Raw genomic sequence first — 22,301 nt, 5'->3', positions numbered from 1 at the left:
TAGCTCAGATTAATTTCTGTCACTCCTGGTGAGCCTCATACTGGATTTAAAATGAGGACACCGTGGCAGTGCTCCTTACTGACATGGAAAATACTCTAAGCAGTCAAGTTAGCTAGCAGCTGCCAGAACTATTTATTTAAGTAAATAGAGAGAATCTTCAAATGAGTTTCTGCTGCACTTTGCTCTCATCTACAGCTTTTCCTCCATGTTATGCTTACATTGCACCCATGGTATGGACACAAAACCTGCATACTTCTGGCATGCTTTGCTGTCTGCTGTCCTGCAGCTGAGCATGCTGGGCTGGAGGTGCTCCTGCTTCCAGGGGATAATATGGCACAAAAATCCTGGTTCTGGATAATAGCAGAGCCCCATCTCAGCATGATCCCTCAATAAATTATGGATGGTATCACTAAAAAGTATTACCTGTATCAGGAATACTGAAGTGGCCTTCTCCCATGGTACCTGAAAGCCAGAAGCATAACTCCAAAAAAAAATCTGACTCCATCAAAATGGTCTCCCATTATGTGTTAAAAGGAATGCTTTCCCAAGGCAAAAGTTCAACAGCTCTATTCACCTATGGCTATCAGTTCCACAACTGGGAAGAATGACTAAGAACAATACTGCAGCTTCATTTTTTTTTTAATCCATTTAAAATGATGCATCATAGGACTACTTGCAACACAAAATCACAGCCAGCCCCTCAGCCAGGTCAAACAGAGACACAGCAATTATGGCATGCAGGGAGCAACAGTAAGGATTTGTCTCATTTCATCCTGAAATTTATTTAGCATTTTGTTTCCACCCACTGCACTGCAGCAAGCCAGGACTTGAAGCAGCCCTGGAAGGCTGAAAGGAATGACTGAGCAACCTGAGCACATGGCTGTTGTGCGTGTCCAGTGCAGGCAGTGTAACGTTTCCATCGTCAATTATTTGGAATAAATGTACTGGCTTAAATAGGTCACTGTGATTCTACAGTTCTCCTGGGAAATCAAACTGGGAAGAAGTGACTCCTGAAGGGACTTCTCTTTTAACACCCTCCAAATACCAAGTGACTGCACTGCCCAGTTGCTGCGTTGCATTTTGATACATGTTTCCATCAAAATCACTCACCGCATTTTAAAGCCATTAATCATGCAAGCATCACAACTGGCACAAAACTGCCCTTGACAATGTGATGATCATTAGACTTATTGTACAGACAGGTAAAGCTAGGCATGAAAAGGTTAGTTATACTGCCAGGGGGATTCTGTCTCTCTGTGATGTGTAGTAAGCAGCTTTAGCCATCTGATAGTTGTTCTGACTTGTGATTTCAGCTCGAGGCCCAGGGACCCACACCATTACCACCATGCAGCAAATAAGCACCCTAATCAGCTAACACACCAGTCCCCACATTAGCACACATCTTGCTCACTCCATCACAACTGCTTCTTCCACACCAAAGCCAGGACAAAGCAGTAGCTCTTGCACGTGTTATTTCCAAGACATTCCTCCATCACACTAAATTCATTTCTGGTTTAGCAGGTCAACTCTCCACCAAGCAACTTCTACAAAACAGGGAATTACAAATTTTCCATAGCGACAAGTAAATGTCTGCTATGTCTTAGTATGAATTTCAGTGACATGAATTACACCACTGAAGCTGTGGGCACCCATGTTCCCAAACCCATAGGGCCAGAAGCATCAAAAGAGCAATGCAATACCTTGCTTTGCACCTGATCTCCTTCTCTGGGTCCACCCAAATGGCTTGTGTTTGCAAGACCTGTAAATGCAACCAGGGAGCTGATCCCCCCCACCACTCTTTTCCTCAAAAAACGAGTTCTTCCCTCATGGCTTTCTTGAGCTGGTTCCCAGTGGCTGTAGGAAAAACCAGAGCCACTGAGGGGAGGCAGAATGAAACAGCACTCAGGTCCAGGAATGGGCTGCCTCTGCTGCTTTCAGAGCAGATAAATGCCAGGTATAAAAGGAGTGGAAATTACAGTCTTTTTTAATTGAAAACATGGGATTCTCCAGAAGCAATTCAAGTTGCAAAAGCTTGCTGTTATAGTTTGCTTGTCTGGGGGATTTTTTGTGAGTATACATCAACCCTTTAGGAACCCTGCCAGTTCTCCCCAGATTCTTTCCTAGATCCAGGTGACCAGGAAAAGGGGATCCATGGCCCCTTTACCAGAGGTTCCCATATCCTCCAGGGACTTGCCAGGAAAGCCCAAACCCTCTTGTTAAAGTGGACTGGATTATGATTGACAGTGTGACCACACAGTTATTTCTGACCAGTTATTCAGTGTCCAGATAGAGCTTCCAACTGTTATCAGATGAGTTTTAATTTGTGGGTACAGAGAAAGAAAAACAGATTTTTCTGAGAATTAGCTGGATTTTATCTTTGCCAGTGACAGATTAATGTTCATTATGAAAGATTAAGCAATTAAAGGAAATCCCCATGAAAGAGCAGAAGCATATGCAAAAAGTTTTAAACACTGGTATGTTTACACAAAGACAACAGGAACCCTTCTGTGCTCCTAACAATATATGAGTAGAGCACTTTGCAATGTAGCAATGGCTACAGCCAGGAACACCCACCAGCTGAATGGCTTTTTCCACTTCCACCATCAACAAATTCAGTCTTTACAGTTGAGAAAATTCCAACGTTATTTAGGTATTACCTTCATTTTTAGAGAGAAGCTGCTACAGGTTTTGACAATGAATTGATGGAGGGACAAACTTTAGAATCAGCAGTTATAAATTCGTTAGGTCCCATTTATGAAACAGATTTTGCTATTTACCCTTTAGCCAGCACAGCTAAATGCCAGTCCCGGCCCTGCCTCATAAACAGCTCCCATCTCCTTTACAAACGTCTCTATGGGCACAGTCTTCCTTTTTTGATTATTTTGCTTGTCTCCAGCATGACACTCTGTACCTCAGAAGCAGCTTGCTGCCCACACTGAACTACTGCCCACACTGAATGTTCCAAAAAAGAAGATACCTCATTAAAGGCAGACCCACACTGGGTTGCAGAGGAGCCACACACTCACAAAAAGCATCTCATCTCATTAGCAAATGGCTGGTGCAACTGCTCCTCGTGGAGATGAAGCCACACCACTAATTTGAGGTACAGAAGGCACGGAACAGACTGCCCTATCCTGGAACTGTGGGAGTGAAAATAGCACATTGAATGTTTGTTAGGTTTCCAATGGAAGCTGTTTCCAGTGGAGCTGTATTGAGCTCACAGGGGCTCAATCTGCTGTTTTCAGGATTGCCTTGAATGAGGCAAGTGTCTCTGAAGGGCAGTGCTGCACTGAGAGCCTACAGTGAGGGAGACTGCTCCATACTGGGAAATCTGCCCCATACTGGGAAGTCTGCTCTATACTGGGAAGGCTCCACAGCCACTCAGAGCACTCAGTGCCACCCAGAAGAATCAGCCCCAAAGGCCAGATGAGGTTTCTATCCAGCTGCCAGTCCTGTGGGCAGCCCAGGTTATCCCTGGATTGACCCTCACTGCTGGTACTTGTAGCTACCCACTGTTCTTTCCTCGACAGAAAACAGAAGGTTATCATCCCAGAGGAAGCTGCATTAATCATTGACAATGGCTTACACTACAGCCTGCCAGCATCAAAGAGTTACTGTTAAAAGAGAATTACAGCACAGTAAAAAACAAAACAAACTAACACATCCAGTGGAAGTAGAGCATAGCAAACCAAACCAGTTCATCCTTAGAAACTATCTCAAAAAGAAATCCAACCCTTCCTAAAAAGGTGGGTAAAATCCAACGCTTTTAAAACCAGCTCCAAGATCCTGTACAGTGCAAGAAGGGTGGTCTCACATGGAACAACAGGCTGGGACTCAGAACAATCTGTCCCATCCACCTCTCTTTCCTGTGGCTTCATCACAGAGGAGCCAAACACCTGAAGTTCCCATGGCTTTTAATGAATTTGTGCATTGTCATACCCCGGTCCCAAAAAAAGAGAAAAACATCTCAAACTATTAACTTATCTACACCTTTCAGCAAAATGGAAACTACATAGGCATAGTACATCAAAGAGCTTCTTTCATTAAAATGTGGAAAATAATTTGTGTACTTTACATGAAAGGTGTTCTGGGACTGTGAAGTATTCTGGGAAATTTAATTAAATCCCATAGTTATTCTCTTGCAAAAATAAAGTTTTTGGAAAAAAAAAGAAAAACCTGATCCACTGTATCAGTTTTCTTCTTTTTGCCAAATCTTTACCCTATAGAATGAACCACTGGTGTGAAGCAAAGCCATTTTTAATGACATATACATAAAGTTACATTTCCAGAACACAAATTCTAAGTAAAATTTTCAAATGAAGATGAAAAATTCCCAAATAAAGATGCAAATAATTCATTACGGGCTGCCAAGATCTAAAATCAGAAATTCATTTGCTATGCATATTTCAGCAAAACTGAAAAACCCAAAAGCTTCAGCTGTGAAAGATAGGCAGACCTTGCCATCAGTGGAAGCAGAGAGCTGTTGAAACCACACACAATGAGATTACTCGCACTGTTCCAGACCATCACCTTGAAGAATTGTTGCTCATGTACAGTGAGCACAATTTGCTCAACTCCAAGATTATCATCCAAGTAATTGAAAACCACTTCCTAAGAGAAGTAGCTTCAGGCTGCCTCCCTCTCAAGGAGGGTTGCAGAAACCAGGCTGCCCCCAGTGGGTAACAGCTGCAAAGGTGAGACATCTAAGAGCAAAAAATCCCACATGTATCTCAATGGAGGGGTGGCTAAGTGCCACAACATGTCCTGATACTCCTAGTCATTTAGGTGGGATGTACTGGCATGTACCACAGCTCTCAGCATGGAGGAAACAAAGCACAGTCCTGCACCTTCATACACTTCCCTCTCTAATGGAACACTGCAGCAACACTTGGGACAAACTTCTTGCCACAGCTGTATGGATCTACCCCTTCTTTTCACCTGGACAAAATGACCAGGTCAATGCCAAAAACTTCACCCTGAGATACACAGAGATGTATTAGTGCAAACACCTAATGCAAACCAACTGCAATGGAAAGCCCCTCCCCACATGCACTCTGTTTGGTTTTCTCTCAGTTATTTCTTACTGGCAACACTTCAATGCTAATAAGACACCATAAGTGTATAAAATGCAATAAAGATGTTTACATTAAACAGCAGACTACAGATTGAAATAATCTGTTCCATGAGCTACAGAAGCTCATCTCCAAACATCTATTTTCAGGTAAACATGTATATGCTAATTCAGAGATCTGACAGTGGAAGGGCTTTTTAATTTAATTTTATTTTTACCTTCTTGGCAAACACCTAATAAGTTCCAAGACTTGAACACTGAAATTAGCCAAACAGCCTTACAATACGACACAATTTTTAGCAATGAGAGCAATGAAAGCTTGGAAAAGCTTTCCAAGCAACTGACTGATTAACCATTACTTGTAGTCCTTGAACTGCAAACAGCTTTATAAAAAAAAGTACCTTTAATCCAGCTTCCAAGGTAAATCCTCGAGCCTACCTACGTATTCAAGCAGGGGAAGAGATACGTGATCAGCTCAGTGTTATCACTCCAAACCAGCTCTACAAATTCCTGATTAACTCTGTCCAGTTCTACTGCTCCCTAAAAAGCCACACAACCTGCTGCAAGGTCAGACAGAAAAACGTGTCCTCAGTTTTATTGGCCAGCAGAGATTTCTCTCTCCTGGACTTGTAACAGCAAAGGATTAGGAAGTGCAACAAAATGGCTCCATGTAATCTTAGACATTGTCCAAACACCCTCCTCTGCATAGCCCTGGAAGAGGATATTGCCCTCCATATGCTAGTAAGCTCAGCTTCCCCTGGTGCTCTGGAACAGCTAAAGTGGATTTTGCTCCACTTTTCTCTGAACTATCATGAACTGCTGCTCATGGTCTGAAGTGATGCCAGGATAAAGCTGGTGCTCATGCACTCACACTGAACACTAGACACTGGAAGTCAATTTCCCTCTAACATCATCAAACTCACTACCTTGGAGCTTGGTCCCTTTGCTGGCACCTTGGAGATAAGCTTTCTGCACGAGCACCTGGGTATAATTTAATGGATGATGATACATGAGCTGATATAGAGGTCACTGCTGGGATTATACACTGAGAATAACAGAAGACATAATACAAAATGCTCTTGGAAACATCTCTCAAGGGTAATAAAGGTGACAGGAGGAAATACAGACTACACATTTCTTTATTAATAAATAAACTACTCGGAGATTGAGACAAAATGTCCTATCACCAGGAGCATCCTGAATAATGAAGGATATTCTCTAAACAATTTCCAAAGAAGGGAAAGCATGCAAATTACAGCTAGCTATAAAAATTGTATGTAGTGAGCTGTTTTATGGGGTATAAAGCCTAGAGAGCTGAACAGCTTGAATAAAACAATTCCGAATGACTGGTCTCACTTCAGAAACTTTGAAAGTATGTCAGAACAATACTCAGAGCCTTTTAAAGTAAATATTTTCATAAGCTGATGCATTGTTTTAGGGTTCATATTGTTAAAAAGAAGTTAAACAAATTTGGTCCAGTGAAACTAAGACAAGACTTGTTCCTTACTAATTTACATCCAGAAATAACAGGGAAATTATAAACACACAGACACAGAATTTGTATAAAAATTACTGGTTTTTAATTCTAAAGAAAAAGTGTTTGTGATTGTTGTCCTAAAAGTAGAAATCTTATATGGAGGAACACTTCCACTGTTAAAAGCTGCCAGAGATAACTCACAGAACAATTTTAACACAGTTCCACAGGCTCAGAAATAGCTGCTCTCAGGCATGCTTCATTCCTGCCTGACACAGATAGAGGCTGACAGACCAGATTTTGGCCAGGACTGAGCTCAGTGACCCATGTGACACACCTCTCCCCAAGGAGGCTGCTCAGGAGAGACACCAAGGACCAGCTGAGGGCTGATGATCTTGTCATGAGTGCCTGCTCCAAGTGTCTTCCCTGCAAGCAGCCCTCTTTTCCCAGGCCACCTCCCAGCAGCACCCACTGGCACTTCTCCCATGCTATGGCCTGAAATTACCTTGAAAACTGGGTTTAGGAGCCTGGGATAATAAAGAGGCTCCACAATACTGTCTCTGGGTAATGAAATTTGCCTACACTCTCTAGGAAGATGAATAACAGCTGTAATAGTAATGTCTCCAAACTCTACAGTGAATTAAATTCTGCCAGTGAGTCCACACAGACCCACCCACTAGCTCCTACACGCCTCCATAAAATTAAACAACTGAGAGGGAGAAAAACATGTATCACAAATGATTTTCATTTTACTTTACTTTGTTTCAAGGAAACACTAGAAATGGTCCCATATAAATATTTATCAAACCACTCAGATTGTAGTAAATGAAAATATCCTTCAAACTGCATACAAAATAACTGAAAACTATTTTAAGAGACAGCAAGAAGATGCAAGGAGTCTGAAGCAGTAAATTCATTCCTTTCTGCCAAATAGATTGAACAGTGCAGGCAGGTCTGGTATATTGTAAACTATATCATCTGGTGTTTCCAGTTTCCATTACGAGTCCTTTGAAGCCATGATTAGGGCTTTCCAGCACCAACTGCCTTTTCTAGCCACAGTTTGTTATGAATTTCTATCACTTTTGAGGTATCCAGATAGAAGACCAGACCATCCTTAGCCAGGTAAATAAACCCATGGAGTCTGTAATAATCTGACCTCTACCTCCATTTAACAGTCCCTTTTAAGCTTTCAGCACTGTTAAAGACAGGACTGGCTTGTTCATGTTAATTATAGGGCTGAAACACCTAAAGACATTAAGTTAACAGGGTCATCTACAAGTTACATTCTTACCAGAGATCCTCTACAGAGTTAGAAATTCGTGTCAGCAAACACCTAAATTTCAAGTTCTAATGAAAGTTAGGAGACTTAGGCTCCTGAACAACCCTAGGAAATAAAGAAAGCATTCTTTGAAAGCATTAAGTCCATGCTCATGGGCTTTGCAAGAACACTGAGGATCCTGTAAGCGTTTCATTAACATCACCGTTTTATCTTCACGTTCAATTTCAGAGGGACTTAAGATGCTTCTATGCTTTCCTGAGAACAAGTAAAAAACTTGTTGCTTCAGTTTCCCCACCTGCACAACAGTTAGTAATTCCCTGCATGTCAGGATGCTGCTCCACCAACTCTGACAAACCCTACAGAAACCATTGATTTTGTCTCACCTCTCTGCTCCTCTAGAACTCACTTTGATCATTTCCTATTACCAGTATGTCCATGGGTAGCGTAAGGGTAAATACAGAAACTCTTTGTGTGCCAGGCTGCTATGTAAACATGCAGAAACAGATGCCAGCCTAAAAAGTGGAGCTAGAGTAAAAATGCAGTTTAGCTGAACTATAAATCATCAAAAAAGGAGAAGGAGGATTCCAGCATTTACGCCTGATCTCACCTAACTCAACCTTTCAGGAACTCAGGAACTCCTACCAGTTGCTCAAATCGCCACTGCCACCAGAAAAGAGGTTCTGATAGCTGGCATTCAGTCTCCCAAGGTGGGTGATACCATAAACCCACATGCATTTGTTGGACTCACCACCAACTCCTGAAACAGCAAACATACACCATTTGCTGTGGTATCGGCACGATGAGAGTGTACATACCAGAGCTAAGAGAATCCAGATTTTTAATAAGGCAGTGTAGGATCTCTGACAGGACATTTCCTCACGAGTAGTCCTAACTATTAGAGCTAACCTGTGATGGAAACTCAGAGCATACTATCATCCCACAAATTTTTTTCTACCACATCTCTGCTTATTTGTGGTACAACAACATGGAGATAAAAGAGTGCATTTTACACAATTTTCTTCTAAGAAATGCAATTAGCACACTGGCAAAGAGCGTGGAGATGCACACAAGGCAGGAAGCATACTGAAGACGAGAAAATGGTTCCAGCTTCTTTTTAGCATGAGAGTTGCACAAGGGGAAGGTTATTAGTCACTTCTGCAAGATCCAAATATAAGATATTGATCAATTTCTACAAGTAGAAAAAAGGATGCTTTAACACTGTATTGTCAGAAAATGAAAAATCATAAACTAATATTTACATTACTCTCAGCCCTACACTATTAAAATCTTTTTACCACTTTTTATTTCTAGAAGTGCACTTATGTGCAGGTTTCTGAATGAAAGATAATTCCCAGAAACTGGATTAAAACCATGAATCTGGTAGAGAGGAGTCATAACAAATTACCCAGCAGTAAGGCTGACAGTATATCTTCTTGTTCACAGCTAACAGGGAGGGCTACATCTGACCAAGCAAGGCACTCAGTGTAGACCTCTACCTGAGCTAGTCTCACAAGGACCTTGGCACATTTTTAGAGCATGATTCACCCAACTTATTTTGTATTTTTACATTAGGGTGAAATGAATCATGTTTCTCAGCGACTTGTTTCCTTCTGTTGACTTAAAGAAGCTTGCAGTGACTAGCTCTCATTGTAGACAACCATATTTTATAACAGATTACATATCTGGATCCCCAAAAAATTGAACGTGACAGGGGAAAAAAAAAAAAAAAAGGCAGTTTTTAACAGGAGACAGAAGGATCACATTATATGTTCCTTAGTGCAAGGTTTTTAAATGGCATCTTTCTGACATTTATATCAACAGTCAATAAATAAAAAAAAGTTCCTCCATTTTTTTAACCTCTAGAAAAGCCTGAAACCAGATTTTTTTGTTATAAATCATGACTGACTTCTAAACCCATGAGAAATTTCATTTTCTACCAAAGGTAGTGGGAAACCACAGATGGAGTTGAAAGGTCATGAACTGCAGCAATCCACTTCAGGAGATTTTCTATTTATTTACAGATTTGTACTGGCTCTGACTCCTGGAAATGGAAAGTAAATCCACGGGAGCAAATTTGGAAGTGATTCACATTTCTATCTGGCAAATACTTGCTATGCTTCTGGTTACCACTCTGTATGAACTGGCATATTTAGCAGTGAATGCTGCAACAACAATGCTCCTCATTCTACCAATTCTAAAGGACATGAGGCAAAGAGCAGCACTGTAGGAAGGGAATTCCAGGCTCACCCCCATGGTACAACTCCTAACAAACTACAACAGCAGCCAGATTTGCACATTTACACTGTGCAGAAGGATCCGTAAGGACCAATACAGAGAAGACTCCCAAGCTCCCTGACTGCAATCCACTGTTCTGACCTGAATGGGGAAAAGCGTGTTGTGAAACCCACACCAAAAGCTAGATCAAGCTTGCTGGAGATAGATCACAGAATCATTTGACTTTGACAAGACCTCCAAGATCCTTGAGGCCAACCATTAACCCAGCACTGCAAAGTCAATCACTAATCCCTAGCCATGAGTACAACATCCACACGTTTTTTGAACACTTTCAGAGATGGTGACTCCACCACATCCCTGGGCAGCCTGTTCCAATAGCTGACAACTCTTTCAGTGAATAAATTTTCCCTGATGATGACACCCAATCTAAACCTCTCCTGGCAATTTCCTCTTGTCCAGACACTTGTTACTTGGAGAACAGACTGACCCCTGCCTCACTACAAGCTCCTTTCAGGCAGTTGTGGAGAGTGAGATCTCCCCTGAGCCTCCTATTTTCCAGATGCACCACTGGGCACCTCTATACGTCTGTAGTGGAAGAAGAAGCCACCATGAGAACAAATGTTCAGCTGCACAATGCAGTGTGTATCCATCCTGAAGGCCTGCTTCTCCTCATTATCAATGTGCCTCAGAAAGCAAAAGCACATCTCACTCAACACACAGGCAACACCATTAACATGTAATATTTCAGGAAAATAAAAACAATGCATTTGAGCAGAATTTTGCTGAAAGCACAGACTTGCTAGCAGTCCAGCCCGCTCATATATCAGGATGAATTTGGCCAAGTTTATATCCTAATGATTATAATGGATGCTGCAGTCATCTTTTCATTAAGGCAGCGGCCAAAAATATTGATTTGTTGTACTTCACACTCCTGCTTACCTTCACAAATTTCAGGCGAGACGGTACATAAGCCAATAGAGTTGGTCAGTTTAAAAGTGACAAATGAACTGCACTGAAAGTAAATAAACAGCTATCTCTTTATAAATTAATTCAATATGTGACTTAAGCCCTTTTCTACAGCTAGAAAGCTGATTCATCATTCAGCAGCATTTAAGTTGCCACCAGTTCAATAGCAGAGTATTAATGTTGCATTTTATTTGACACAGAAGGTCAAATCCTGCATTCAGCTTACAACAGCATGACCCAGAGTAGCCCTCAAGCCCTGCCCTCCACATCGCCCTGGCTGCAGCGCAGCACCCAAAGTGTTCTTCAAATTGCTTTCAAGAAGGCTTACATGGCACTGAACATTTGGAGAAATCAGGAACAAGAATCCCAAACCTTTCGATCTGCTGGATTATCTTCTGGAATGATTAAGTGAAATCACACAGGTTGGCTCATTTTCACGTAACACTCATGAAAGAGTGAAAGGCAGAAAAATCTTTGCATCTTGGGACATTTGGGGCTTTTCTGCCTCCACAAAATATATTTCAATTTTAGAAAGAAAGTATATCTGGAACACTGAGTACAATTTCCATTCCTGTTAAAACATTATTTGTGCTTTACTGAACAAGGGACCTAACTTATTCTAAGCCACCACCTCTACTAGGGCAGGCACAGGGTAAAAAACTGGTTATTTCACTTATGAGTGACACACAGTGAGTTACTTTCCCTACTAGCTCAAGTTCAATAAATGTTGAATGCTGCAATTTCTGTATCAATATTGCAGCATTGGCACCAACCTCCCCATGCTTTATAAAGAGCCCACTGAGATGAAGTTGATGCAACTCAATACATAGGTAGGATGACATTTTCAAATGCAGGAGCTTAATATTTAAACACATGTCCAAATGTCTAAATAATGTTGTTCCGCTACTGTCAGCGCTGCAGGATATGTGAGTTTCTAACATTCCTGGAAATTACACTAGGCGCCCTCTTGACTTCTGACACCCCAGTCTGATGTTTCCGGACATAAGGTTTTGACTGCAATCATCTGTGTACAGCTGTACCAGCAAGGCTGTAGCAAAAATAGAATAAAAATATTTTTCTCTGCTTGTACTATGAGAGCCACAGCATTTGTGATGTCGTCTGTTTTTCATAATGTTCAGTTTAGAAAGTTGACATTTGATTAAACAGTTTGAATTTGCCAAAACATACATTTTAATCTTATGTTTAATACCACATTCTCAATTAAAAGCTTCAGAAGAAGACATACAAACCACAGTAAACCCACAGACCTAACATATTTAATATAATTTCTGAAACTGTTGACTAATATTTTCTAATTCCTTCACTACATCTAGTGGTGCACAGCTGCACCATTACTCCCAACAACCCTCAGACATTTAAACAGCCAGTTTTTAAGTGTTTTACTAAACACACTTTTATATTTAGTATTTTGAACATTTTCCAGTAGGGTGGTATGGTAATAAAGTTCAGCATCTGAAGAACCTTCACTATATTAACAATGCTTTTTAACATCAATATTTATAATACTACCGGCACCAAAAGAAAACTAGCACAGGTCATTTACAGCTATGAACATTTCCCTGGATTTTTACCTTTTACATAAGCACACCAACACTGATAAACACAAGAAAGTGTATTACAGAGGATGGTGTGCCATTCCAGAATAACTCCCATGAAAAATGACTCCCAGCAACAAGAACAAGGCCACAAATAGGTTTTAGGACAAAATAATCTTTCTTTCATACTCCTTATTTCCTTTCACTGGGTTTAACACTGGATCTAGAGTATTGCAATGTCGTGGAGGTGACCTGAGTAATTTACAGTGATCAACAGACAATGCAGTGACTGTAAGGGAGTCATTCTGTAACTATCACTGCCTTCTAAATGGAGTCCTCACAGAGCTGCTGAAAAGAAATGTGTATAATTTCACATCCACAGAGTGATGAATGCAACCAGGTAATTAAATCATGTCATTGCTGTGCCTGGAAAATCCTTACTTATAATTTTATCTTGCCTGTTAAGAAGAACTGAATTTCTTAAGGGTAGAAAACAATTATGCCTCAGCTTTGCTTTTGAAAAAAACCTCTATGAAGGAGAAATTAGAAACAAAACTCACCAGTTTCTTCATCAATGCTGAATCTCCCCAGCCCACTGCCATCCCTAATGGAATACTGGATCTCCCCATCTCTTCCAGAGTCCTCATCTCGAGCAACAACTTGCAAAACACTTGTACCAATGCGGGAGTTTTCCTTTACAGATCCAATGACAGCAAAGTCAGGAAAATAAGGGGTATAAAGATTTTCGTTAACATCCACCACTTCAACTTCCACAAAAGAAAGAGAAGAGAGAGAAACTGGGCGCCCCTTGTCCTTGGCACGCACGGTCAGGTTGTAGAACTGCTGCTTCTCGTAGTCGAGCTCCTTGTTGAGGCGGATGGCGCCGCTGGCTTTGTCGATCTCAAACCGCCCGTTGTAATCGTTCACCAGCGAGTAGCGGACTTGGCCTCCCAAGCCCAGGTCTGGATCGTGAGTTTCCAACCAAGCTATGACAGTGCCAACTGGCAGGTCCTCAAGGACCTTCACGTTGTAGCTGGATGGGATAAAGGCCGGAGAGCAATCGTTAACGTCATCCAAAAAAACCTTCAGAGGCACAACGGAAAACTGCTGATGGCCACTCTCGGCTCTGTCCCGAGCCTCAATCTTCAGTGTGTAGTTTGCTTTTGCTTCCCGGTCTAGTTGATCTGCAACATACACCACTCCTGTGGAACTGTTGATACCAAATTGATGGGTGTCTGTCAGTACTGAGTAAGTCACTTCACCGTTAGATCCTAGGTCTTTATCTCTGGCTTCTACCTGGATAATCTCTGTACCAAGACTTGTACTTTCTAAAATATTAACCGAGTAACTGTCCTGTAGAAAAACAGGCTTGTTATCATTTGCATCCTCCACAGTGACAGTCAGCAGTCTCCATGCAGATTTCTGTGGATTACCTAAATCATAAATTGTAATATTAAGGAGATAGAGCTCTGTTTTTTCACGGTCCAAGGGCATGAGAACACTAAGTATCCCCATTTCCATGTCAATGTTGAAACAACTATCTACATTACCATCAGAAATTGTATAAAGTACTCTTCCATTAAAGCCTGAGTCAGCATCATAGGCTTTTATCCTCAGGATGGTGGCACCAACTGGCAGATCTTCTGAAACCTTCACATCAGTAGGAAAGGATTTGTCAAAATGAGGCGCCTGCCTGTTGACCGAATAAAAATCAAGAAAACCATCCTCCAAATTCAGCTTCACATTCGCTTTTGCCTTTTTGAGCAATTTTTCTGCTAGCTTCTGAGCAACTCTAGTTTCTCTACAGCTAAAGGTCTTTGAAGACACTTTCCCATGAACTACTGAAATATTAACAAACATAGCATCAGCAAAGTTCTCTCCATCAGTTGCCGTTATCTTAAGGCCAAAATTGCTATTCTTTATGCCGGAATTAACAAGAGATTTTTTAAGTTGCAGGACACCAGAGTCTGGACTTAAATAAAAAAGGCCAAGCTCATTTCCAGAGATTATTTTGTACTTCACAAGCTCTAACTCATCTATGTCTATTGCAGAAACAGCAGTGATGTGACCACCAACAGGAAAATCAGACGAAATCACTCCCTGACAGGCCACTTTTTCAAAGAGAGGCTTGTTGTCGTTGACATTGCCAATGTATATGGTGACATTCACCTCACTTTCGTGGCGGTAGGGAGAACCCCAGTCGGATGCTCTCACAATGAACCTGTAACTTTCTGGTGAGGACTCAAAATCCAGTTCTTCAGAGGTGCTGATGACACCTGTAAACTGGTTTATTGTAAATGGCAGTGAGTTCAGACTGGCAATACTGTACGTGATGTATCCGTTCTCGCCCCTGTCTTCATCAACTGCTGACACTGCCAAAACGCTGGAGCCCACGGGGACACTTTCATTGACAAATGAGCTGTACGAGAGCTGCTGGAACTCTGGAGTGTGATCGTTAGCATCCTCTAACCTGACAGTAACCTGTGCTTTTAAATCGCCACCTTTGTTTGCATGTACTTCTAATTCATAGAGGTCCTTCTCAATGATTTTCAAAGGACGAGCAGTAGTAATAAGGCCTGTGTTGGGATTGATCTTGAAATACTCAGCATCCTCACTTGGAGATATTCTGTATTCCACACCCTGCGGCTCAGGCATCAGCTTAACTACTGCAACTACCACACCAGGAGGTGAAAATTCACTGATGTAAATATCATACGCTTCCTTTTCAAACTTCAGGGGGATACTTTCTTTCCTGGGACTAGCAATGTGGACCAGTTTGACCGCAGAAAACTTCTGAGGAGATCCTTTGTCCTTAGCTTGGAGAGTGAGGTTGTAACCATAAGGGAAGCTGTCCCAGTCAATAGGCTTTCTTTCCTTGATTTTGTACTCATTCATCCATTTCCCTTCTTTAGTCAAAAAGAATTGTTCTAGAGGATCTCCAGCAACAATAGAAACAGATTCTATTTCTCCATTGGCTCCTTCATCTAGGTCATCAACATTAACAACTGCATAGGTAGGTTCCTTGTCTGATGGGAAGGGAATGTGGGTTACTACACTTATTGTTGGGGCATGTTCATTTACACGTTCAATGTGAACATAAAGCTTGGCAGTGCTGCTTACCCCATTGTTTCCATACAGCTTCATCCCACGGTCCACTGCCAGAATCTCAAGGTCATATCTGTTTTTCTCATCATAATTTAACCGGCCACTTAGGGAGATAACACCACTCGTGGGATGAACTGAGAAGAGATCAACTTTACCTTTAAAGTAATAATAAAATTCACCATTGGACCCAATATCCGCATCTGTTGCGGTCACCTGTGCAATGCTAGTCCTTAAGGGAGTGCTTTCTGCTATTGTGACAGAGTACGTGGTTGGTGAAAACAAAGGTCTTAGGTCATTCATATCCAAAACCTGAATGTTCACTTTTGTCCATGTTTCCAAGTCCTCTCCTCTGACAGACCCTTTCACCATCAATAAATAGTTGTCCTGGATTTCTCTGTTCAATATCGCAGAATTCCCACCTTTAGTCCTTATTCTGAGGAAGCAGAAGTCAGCAATGATGACTTCCTCTGCTTTAAAAAAGCCCTCATCATCACCAGACACTATTTTGTACTTGATATCCCAGGAAAGGTCAGCCATGGTAATGCCCATCCTCGTCTGACTGTTGACATAGGTCCTGGCTGCAGAATTCTCGTACACTGTGGCATTGTAAGTGGAATGTGTGAAGTGAAAGCCAAGCGGGGCAGTCCCGTGAGCCACCTGGCAAATCAAGGCCAGGAACTTGACAATCAGAAGGGCAAGGCATGACGGAGGTAGCCGTGAGCCTGACCAGCGGCCCATATTCACGTCCATCACATCATTCTTTCACCCTGTGACAGAGAGAGAAAACAGGAAATAGTTGATCAAGAGATAAAAACTGTACTGTGAAGTGACACGTCAACATTACTTACTAAATTTCTAATTGAAAGTAAAATCTATGTAATATCAATTCACCACATCTTTAACAAAACAGAAAGGGAGAACACTATACACACACACATATAATCACACCAGCTCTGGGTATTTTTACACCTGAATAGTATATATGCATGTCCACATATATATATATATATATATATATATATATATATATATATATATATATATATATGTATGCACACATTTTTAAAATAGAAGACCCTACCACAACCATATACACATGCATACAGTCCAGAATAATAATCACAGTAAAAAAAAATTAAAAGCTACTACACATATTTGTATAAATTCATATCAAAGAATGAACCACATACAGAAATTTTTTTTTTTCTTATTTATCAGCAGCTCCAACTAAGCCTAAACTTGTTTGTTTTCAGAGCATATTGGAAAATTCATTTTCAGTCCCAACATTTGGAAGAGAGACAGGATTTTCATATGTATGAAATGCTGTCATAGTCAAATGTTACTTTTTTTTTTTTATGGTCAGTTAAGAATGATGAAATTTGAGCCATCAAGAACAAGTAGAATAAGAAAGTCATTATGCAGTCACTACTTTAAATACAGATACCTTTAGAAAAGGCCCAGTGCCTCACATCAAGAATCTAAATTGTGAGGTTAAGCAGAGACAGAGTAAGTGGAGACACTAACTGAAGGTTGCTGGAGGGTACTGCAGAAGGTGGGAGCCAAGTCCTACTTATCTATAGCTTCCTCCTTGAAAGCAGAGGAAAGGAGCCTGAGGAAACCAGGCAGGTGCTACCATAAGGCAGTGGGAATAACTATCTTTGTTACAGAGTACATGCACTGCTACTTGTGAAAATCATAAAAATTGATTTTAAAAGGCAACTATTGAAAGACCCACTGCACACACACGTTGTTCTCACTGTCGTTTAAAAGCTACTTGAAAATGTAGTTTTCTCCAAGCAAGAACACAGGGACGAAAAGGATAGGAAAAGTTGTCAATGACACAGGTTAATTTAAACTTCCAACAAGATTTCAACTTCCCCAAGGAGATTTATAAATTGCATGCTAGTTTTGAATATGAATTTATATTCGTTATCACCTCCAATGTAACGGAGGGACTACTGCAGTTTCAATACTGACAACAAACAAACAATTTATCATACCGATGTTGCAATGTCCACACACAACACTTAACTTCCTGATCCTACAGTCTATATCCCATTTTTTAACACACTGATCAATTTAGTCAATTCTCCCAAGTGTAGCACTCATCTTCCAATACATTTATTTTCGCAGTTCTCCAACACCTTTGTCTCCTTATTTTCTTTTCTATTATATTAAAAAAAAAAAAAAAGGAAATAAACTCTTTAAAAAGAGAATAAAAATGCAAATTCTGGACCTACATTCCCCAGTAGCCAGCGAATTTCATTTGTGGCAGTCCCTTTTCTGAATATGCCCACTCAATTACTGTGCACATGGCACGTGAGTCCTCTGATTTACATCTTGTTCTATACGAGTCATACATCAAATAAGCACAATTCTCCAATATGCTTAGGGTACATGAGGGAACAGGCTGACCTCCAGAAGTCCCATGACGGAATTCATCTGCTTCATAGAGGAAAGATTATTTTATTGTTGTTACCATTTCATTCATCTGAAAGACCAGCAGTGGCACCTTATTCTTCAGCCCAACAAACATTCATCAATTTAATCCACCAGTATGAAAATCTCAAAGTCCCTTATTTTCATGGGGCTTTATGGGATCACTTTTAAATACTGAAACTAAAAGCTGTTGCTTCAGACTAGTGTGGGAGATTATGCTAGTTGTATATATATATATATATTTTTTTTTTTTTTTAAATATATATATATATATATATATATATATACATACAATAAACTTCTGAAGAAATTCAGACAATGAAAAGGAGAAATTCTACTGAGAAAGATCTCATGGGAAAATAAAGGACTGGACCTTTTCTGTGATGTGCATTATTAAGACAATCAATAGACAATCACTGTATTGCTGCCTTTCATGAAGAGCACTTCAGCACCCTTTGTCTACACCACAATAATCATCTCTCCCCCTGCTAAGAGAGAGAATTTTTGCTGGTTTACAAAAGAGACTGCTGTAACGTTTCATATGAGCATCTAGACTTCTTTCACCACAGTTCAGCAACTTCCTAGAAATTCATTTTCCTATTCTTTGAAGTAAGGAAATGAATTGTCTTATCCTATTTGTCTCAATTGGTGGTCTAGTTTCTCCAGTCCATGCCATGGTTCAGCATGAGCAGGTTTCTCTCTACCTCTCAGGGCCATCAACATCAGGTTTCCAAGTCCAGCATAACTGGAAATCAGTTTTCCTGAGAATATCATTGCTAAAAAAAAAAAAATATTTGAAACTTTACCTTCAGCCCTACCCTATGCTGCAGACTGCTGTGGCAGACAGGCATCAAAGCAGATATTTACGAAGCTCTGTGATTAGGGGAACCTAACGAAAAAGTTGCACATATCCTAGGCAATGTAACACGACAACCTTATACTCCTATTCCATTTATCCTATCATTTTTAAATAAAGCTGGGCTAAAACCTTATCTCAAACACACTGCTGAAGGCTCAGTCATGTCAATAGTCCACCAAGTTTTAGAGGTTCAGTGCAATCAATATCAGTCCTGAAACACTAAATTCCACCCAGAAGCAGCATATGTATATGTGTGCTATTGAAAGCATGTTTTAGCTGTATGTACATACGTATACACAGACACACAGATTATGTATTTTTAGGTAGAATTTCATGGTTGGCACCGGAAAAACTGGACTTTCACATCAGGCAGCACTTCCAGGGTTTGATTTCATCTCAAATGTGGTATGCAGAGTTGTAACAAGCTCCCCATTGAAGTTATTAATCTATCCATATATTTATATGGCTATCACCATTATATTATATTATATCAAAGTCCCAATGGATGAGCTATTAAGCTGCCACTTGGGCAACCCAAGAATGTTTTATTCATTTACTGAATTCCTTTCTTCTGGGATATTTGTTTTTAAGAGTTCATAATACACACATACTTAACACACAGGAAATGTAAGGGGACAGGTTACAGAAACAAAGTACAAAGCAACCCGCTGTAAATTAGGAGGCGTTTCTTTAAAGGGACTTCTTGTCCAAAAATGTTATGCTTCAAGTGAAGACAAAGTTTGTGGTTACTTTTGCTTGATTTTAAAATGTTTAGGCAGGAGCTACTAAAATAAAAATTCCCTAGTACTGCTCAGCATGGTTAGTATGAAGGGAAAAAAAAGGGAAAAAATAAAGGAAATGAAATGAAAAAGGGAACAGGGAAAAAGGAAAAGGAAAAAACTTTCTGAGAGAGGAAAACTGCTCTACAATAGCAGTAGAGACTTAAGGGAAACAACTCCCTTCTAACTACCCAAAAAAGTGAAAAAACAACACAATATAGGAGTCCAGAATCTTTCCACTCTAGCTGTTATAAAAGTCTCTGGCCTTGAAGTGGGAAGGAAAAAATGGAAAAATAGAACAGTGTGTCTTGATTTTTAATACTCTTTAAAATAAACTTGAACATCATGGAGAACTCTACGATTTTAAATTCAATTCATCATTTGAGTAATTTTCTCTTGCTCCTTGAACAAAGTTGGCTGACTGTGTGACCCAAACCTTGCAGAATAGCTGCAAGGACCTCTAAGTTGCTGGTGCTCCTTAGAGGAATTGAGAGGGGTATGATCATCCCTCCTTTATCTCATCTTGGCTCTGGCAACCTCCAGCCTGGGCTGCGTCCAAACATAACACCCCACCAGAGAAGGAAGACTGAATTCTCAGGAACTGCCAGGATTCCTGCACATCAAAAATATGGTTCTAACTCAATGTGTAGATATGAAAAAAGTGCTATCTGTTCCTTGGTCTGACTCCCTCTCCCTAGGCTAATTTTTCTAATTCCAAAGATCTCCACATCATAAAACACTTGAAAAAGAAAACAGTGCATATGTCTCTCGGGTAAACATGAGCCAAAAGGTCTTTTATAGAATATCAGGAATATAGCAGGCAAATTTCTTCAGCAAACAAGAGGAATAAGCCTTTTAGTAGGCAACAGAAGAGGTAACAAAAGAGCCTTCTCCTCTCTCCCTACTTTGCCTGCAAGCCCAGTTATACTCTGAGAGCATGTTTCCAGGTGGCCATCAGGCAATGTGACTAGCTAATACAAAACAACCATTAAAGACCTTTTTTATGTGTCCTTCGAAGACAGAAGAAACTCATTTGTGCTTTAACTTCCAGCTTCAATGAAGGGTGAAGAACCCAATCGAGCTCATATATAGGTCCTCTGGGCTATGAGAGGGGAAAAAACAGTTTCTTGACTTTAGAAAAATTTCTCAGAGTCAAGGTATTTATGAACCTATGTGTACTGGGGGAAAATAAAAAGGGGGTCAAGAAACCTTGACTGAAAGGTTTTAGTCTTAATTTGCATTTCTTTTGGTGAAGCTGGGAAAGGACACCTGTCTCCTCACACAGGACAGGATTGGAGACCTCATGGTACAGACAAATACTACAATTTGGAATTACTATTATTTCCTTGAGGGAATTGCCACAAATCTCTAAGCAGCTTTAGAGCAAAAACAGTATATTCTAAAATGAAAAGGTATTTTTGGGAAGCAGAGGAACAGTAATATCACATGCACATGAAATCTAAGTAGTATGTAGAGAAGTCATGCATCTGCCCCAGAACAGAAGCTCTTGATGTCTTTGGAAGTGGCCTTAATCTTTCAAGGTAACTCCTGTCATTCTAACATCAACATCAACAACAGCTTATCTATTCTCATGGTCTAACCATCAAAACACAAGGCATGAAACCTCAGTGTTCTTTTCTATCAACAACAGAAATTTGACCACACAGAAACTTCTGTATGACCAGGACATTAGGATCTGCAAAAAGGACAGAAGGAAGATTGAAAAGCTTTGTCCTAAGTTTGCAATTGTCACCTATGAAAGGCTTGCATCAAGCTGCATCAGTGATAGAAAAAGAACTGTCAACAAACCCATTGTCAGTATTGCAACAAATCCATTGTCAGTATTGCAACCAGGAGGTGAGAGTCCATATTTGTCAATGCCCTCTTGGAAGAAGTCTCTTCCATAGCACAGAACCACTGAAAACTCTTCTGAAGTCATGGAAATTATTATTTAGTCATATGGAAGATACTGATCGAGAAGTTTAAAGACCAAGGTGACATTCTACCTGCAAAGCTGAAACAGAGACTAGAGAGACATGGATTTTTTAACTCTCATTACACAGGCAATATCATTAGCATGTTGTCAAATGAATAGTGAGTAAGGGAAAAAAAACATGTTTGAACAACACTTCCCCTAGCTAGACAACTTTCTTGCACTCCACAATAATTCACCCAGTTAGGAAAAGGCTAACAATTTACTGGCCAGGAAAAAAAGTCAGCATACAGAATAGGAATTTAGAACATGTGCCATGCAGAAATGAATTAAAGATTTGTGTTTGAGTCTAGGCAGGAGGCGAAAAAAACCTCAGTGACACTGACAGATTTACAACATAAGATATATTCATGGAGCTACCTGCTCCCCGATGAGCACGAAGATCCGCTTTTCCATATATATGATTATATCATGATGTGTTTATCCCCAGAAGAGAAGGTGAAGACAAAATGATCATTTCTGCAGAGTAAGCCCTTGCAAGAGACAGCCCTATAAATCCCAACCTTTCTCAGAGCTGCAAATCCTCCTGCTGCCTGCATGTCATT

The 22,301-nt window shown here is 40.4% G+C and overlaps 1 protein-coding gene across 2 annotated transcripts in view; it reads right to left on the bottom strand.

The window, feature by feature from the left end:
• Positions 1-16,448, bottom strand: part of FAT3 (FAT atypical cadherin 3) — a 312,693-nt gene extending 296,245 nt beyond the window's left edge. For both annotated transcript variants that reach the window (XM_059838535.1, XM_059838536.1), the window contains exon 1: positions 13,142-16,448. In XM_059838535.1, the coding sequence (XP_059694518.1) occupies positions 13,142-16,436 (3,295 nt within the window). In that variant the 5' untranslated portion in view covers positions 16,437-16,448. The remainder of the gene's footprint in view (positions 1-13,141) is intronic.
• Positions 16,449-22,301: the final 5,853 nt, after the last annotated feature.

The sequence above is a fragment of the Haemorhous mexicanus genome, chromosome 2 (assembly GCF_027477595.1).
Source record: "Haemorhous mexicanus isolate bHaeMex1 chromosome 2, bHaeMex1.pri, whole genome shotgun sequence".
NCBI classification, from domain to species: Eukaryota; Metazoa; Chordata; class Aves; order Passeriformes; family Fringillidae; genus Haemorhous; species Haemorhous mexicanus.
Note: the sequence above shows the minus strand (reverse complement) of the source record. Positions and strands in the feature narration are given on the sequence as shown.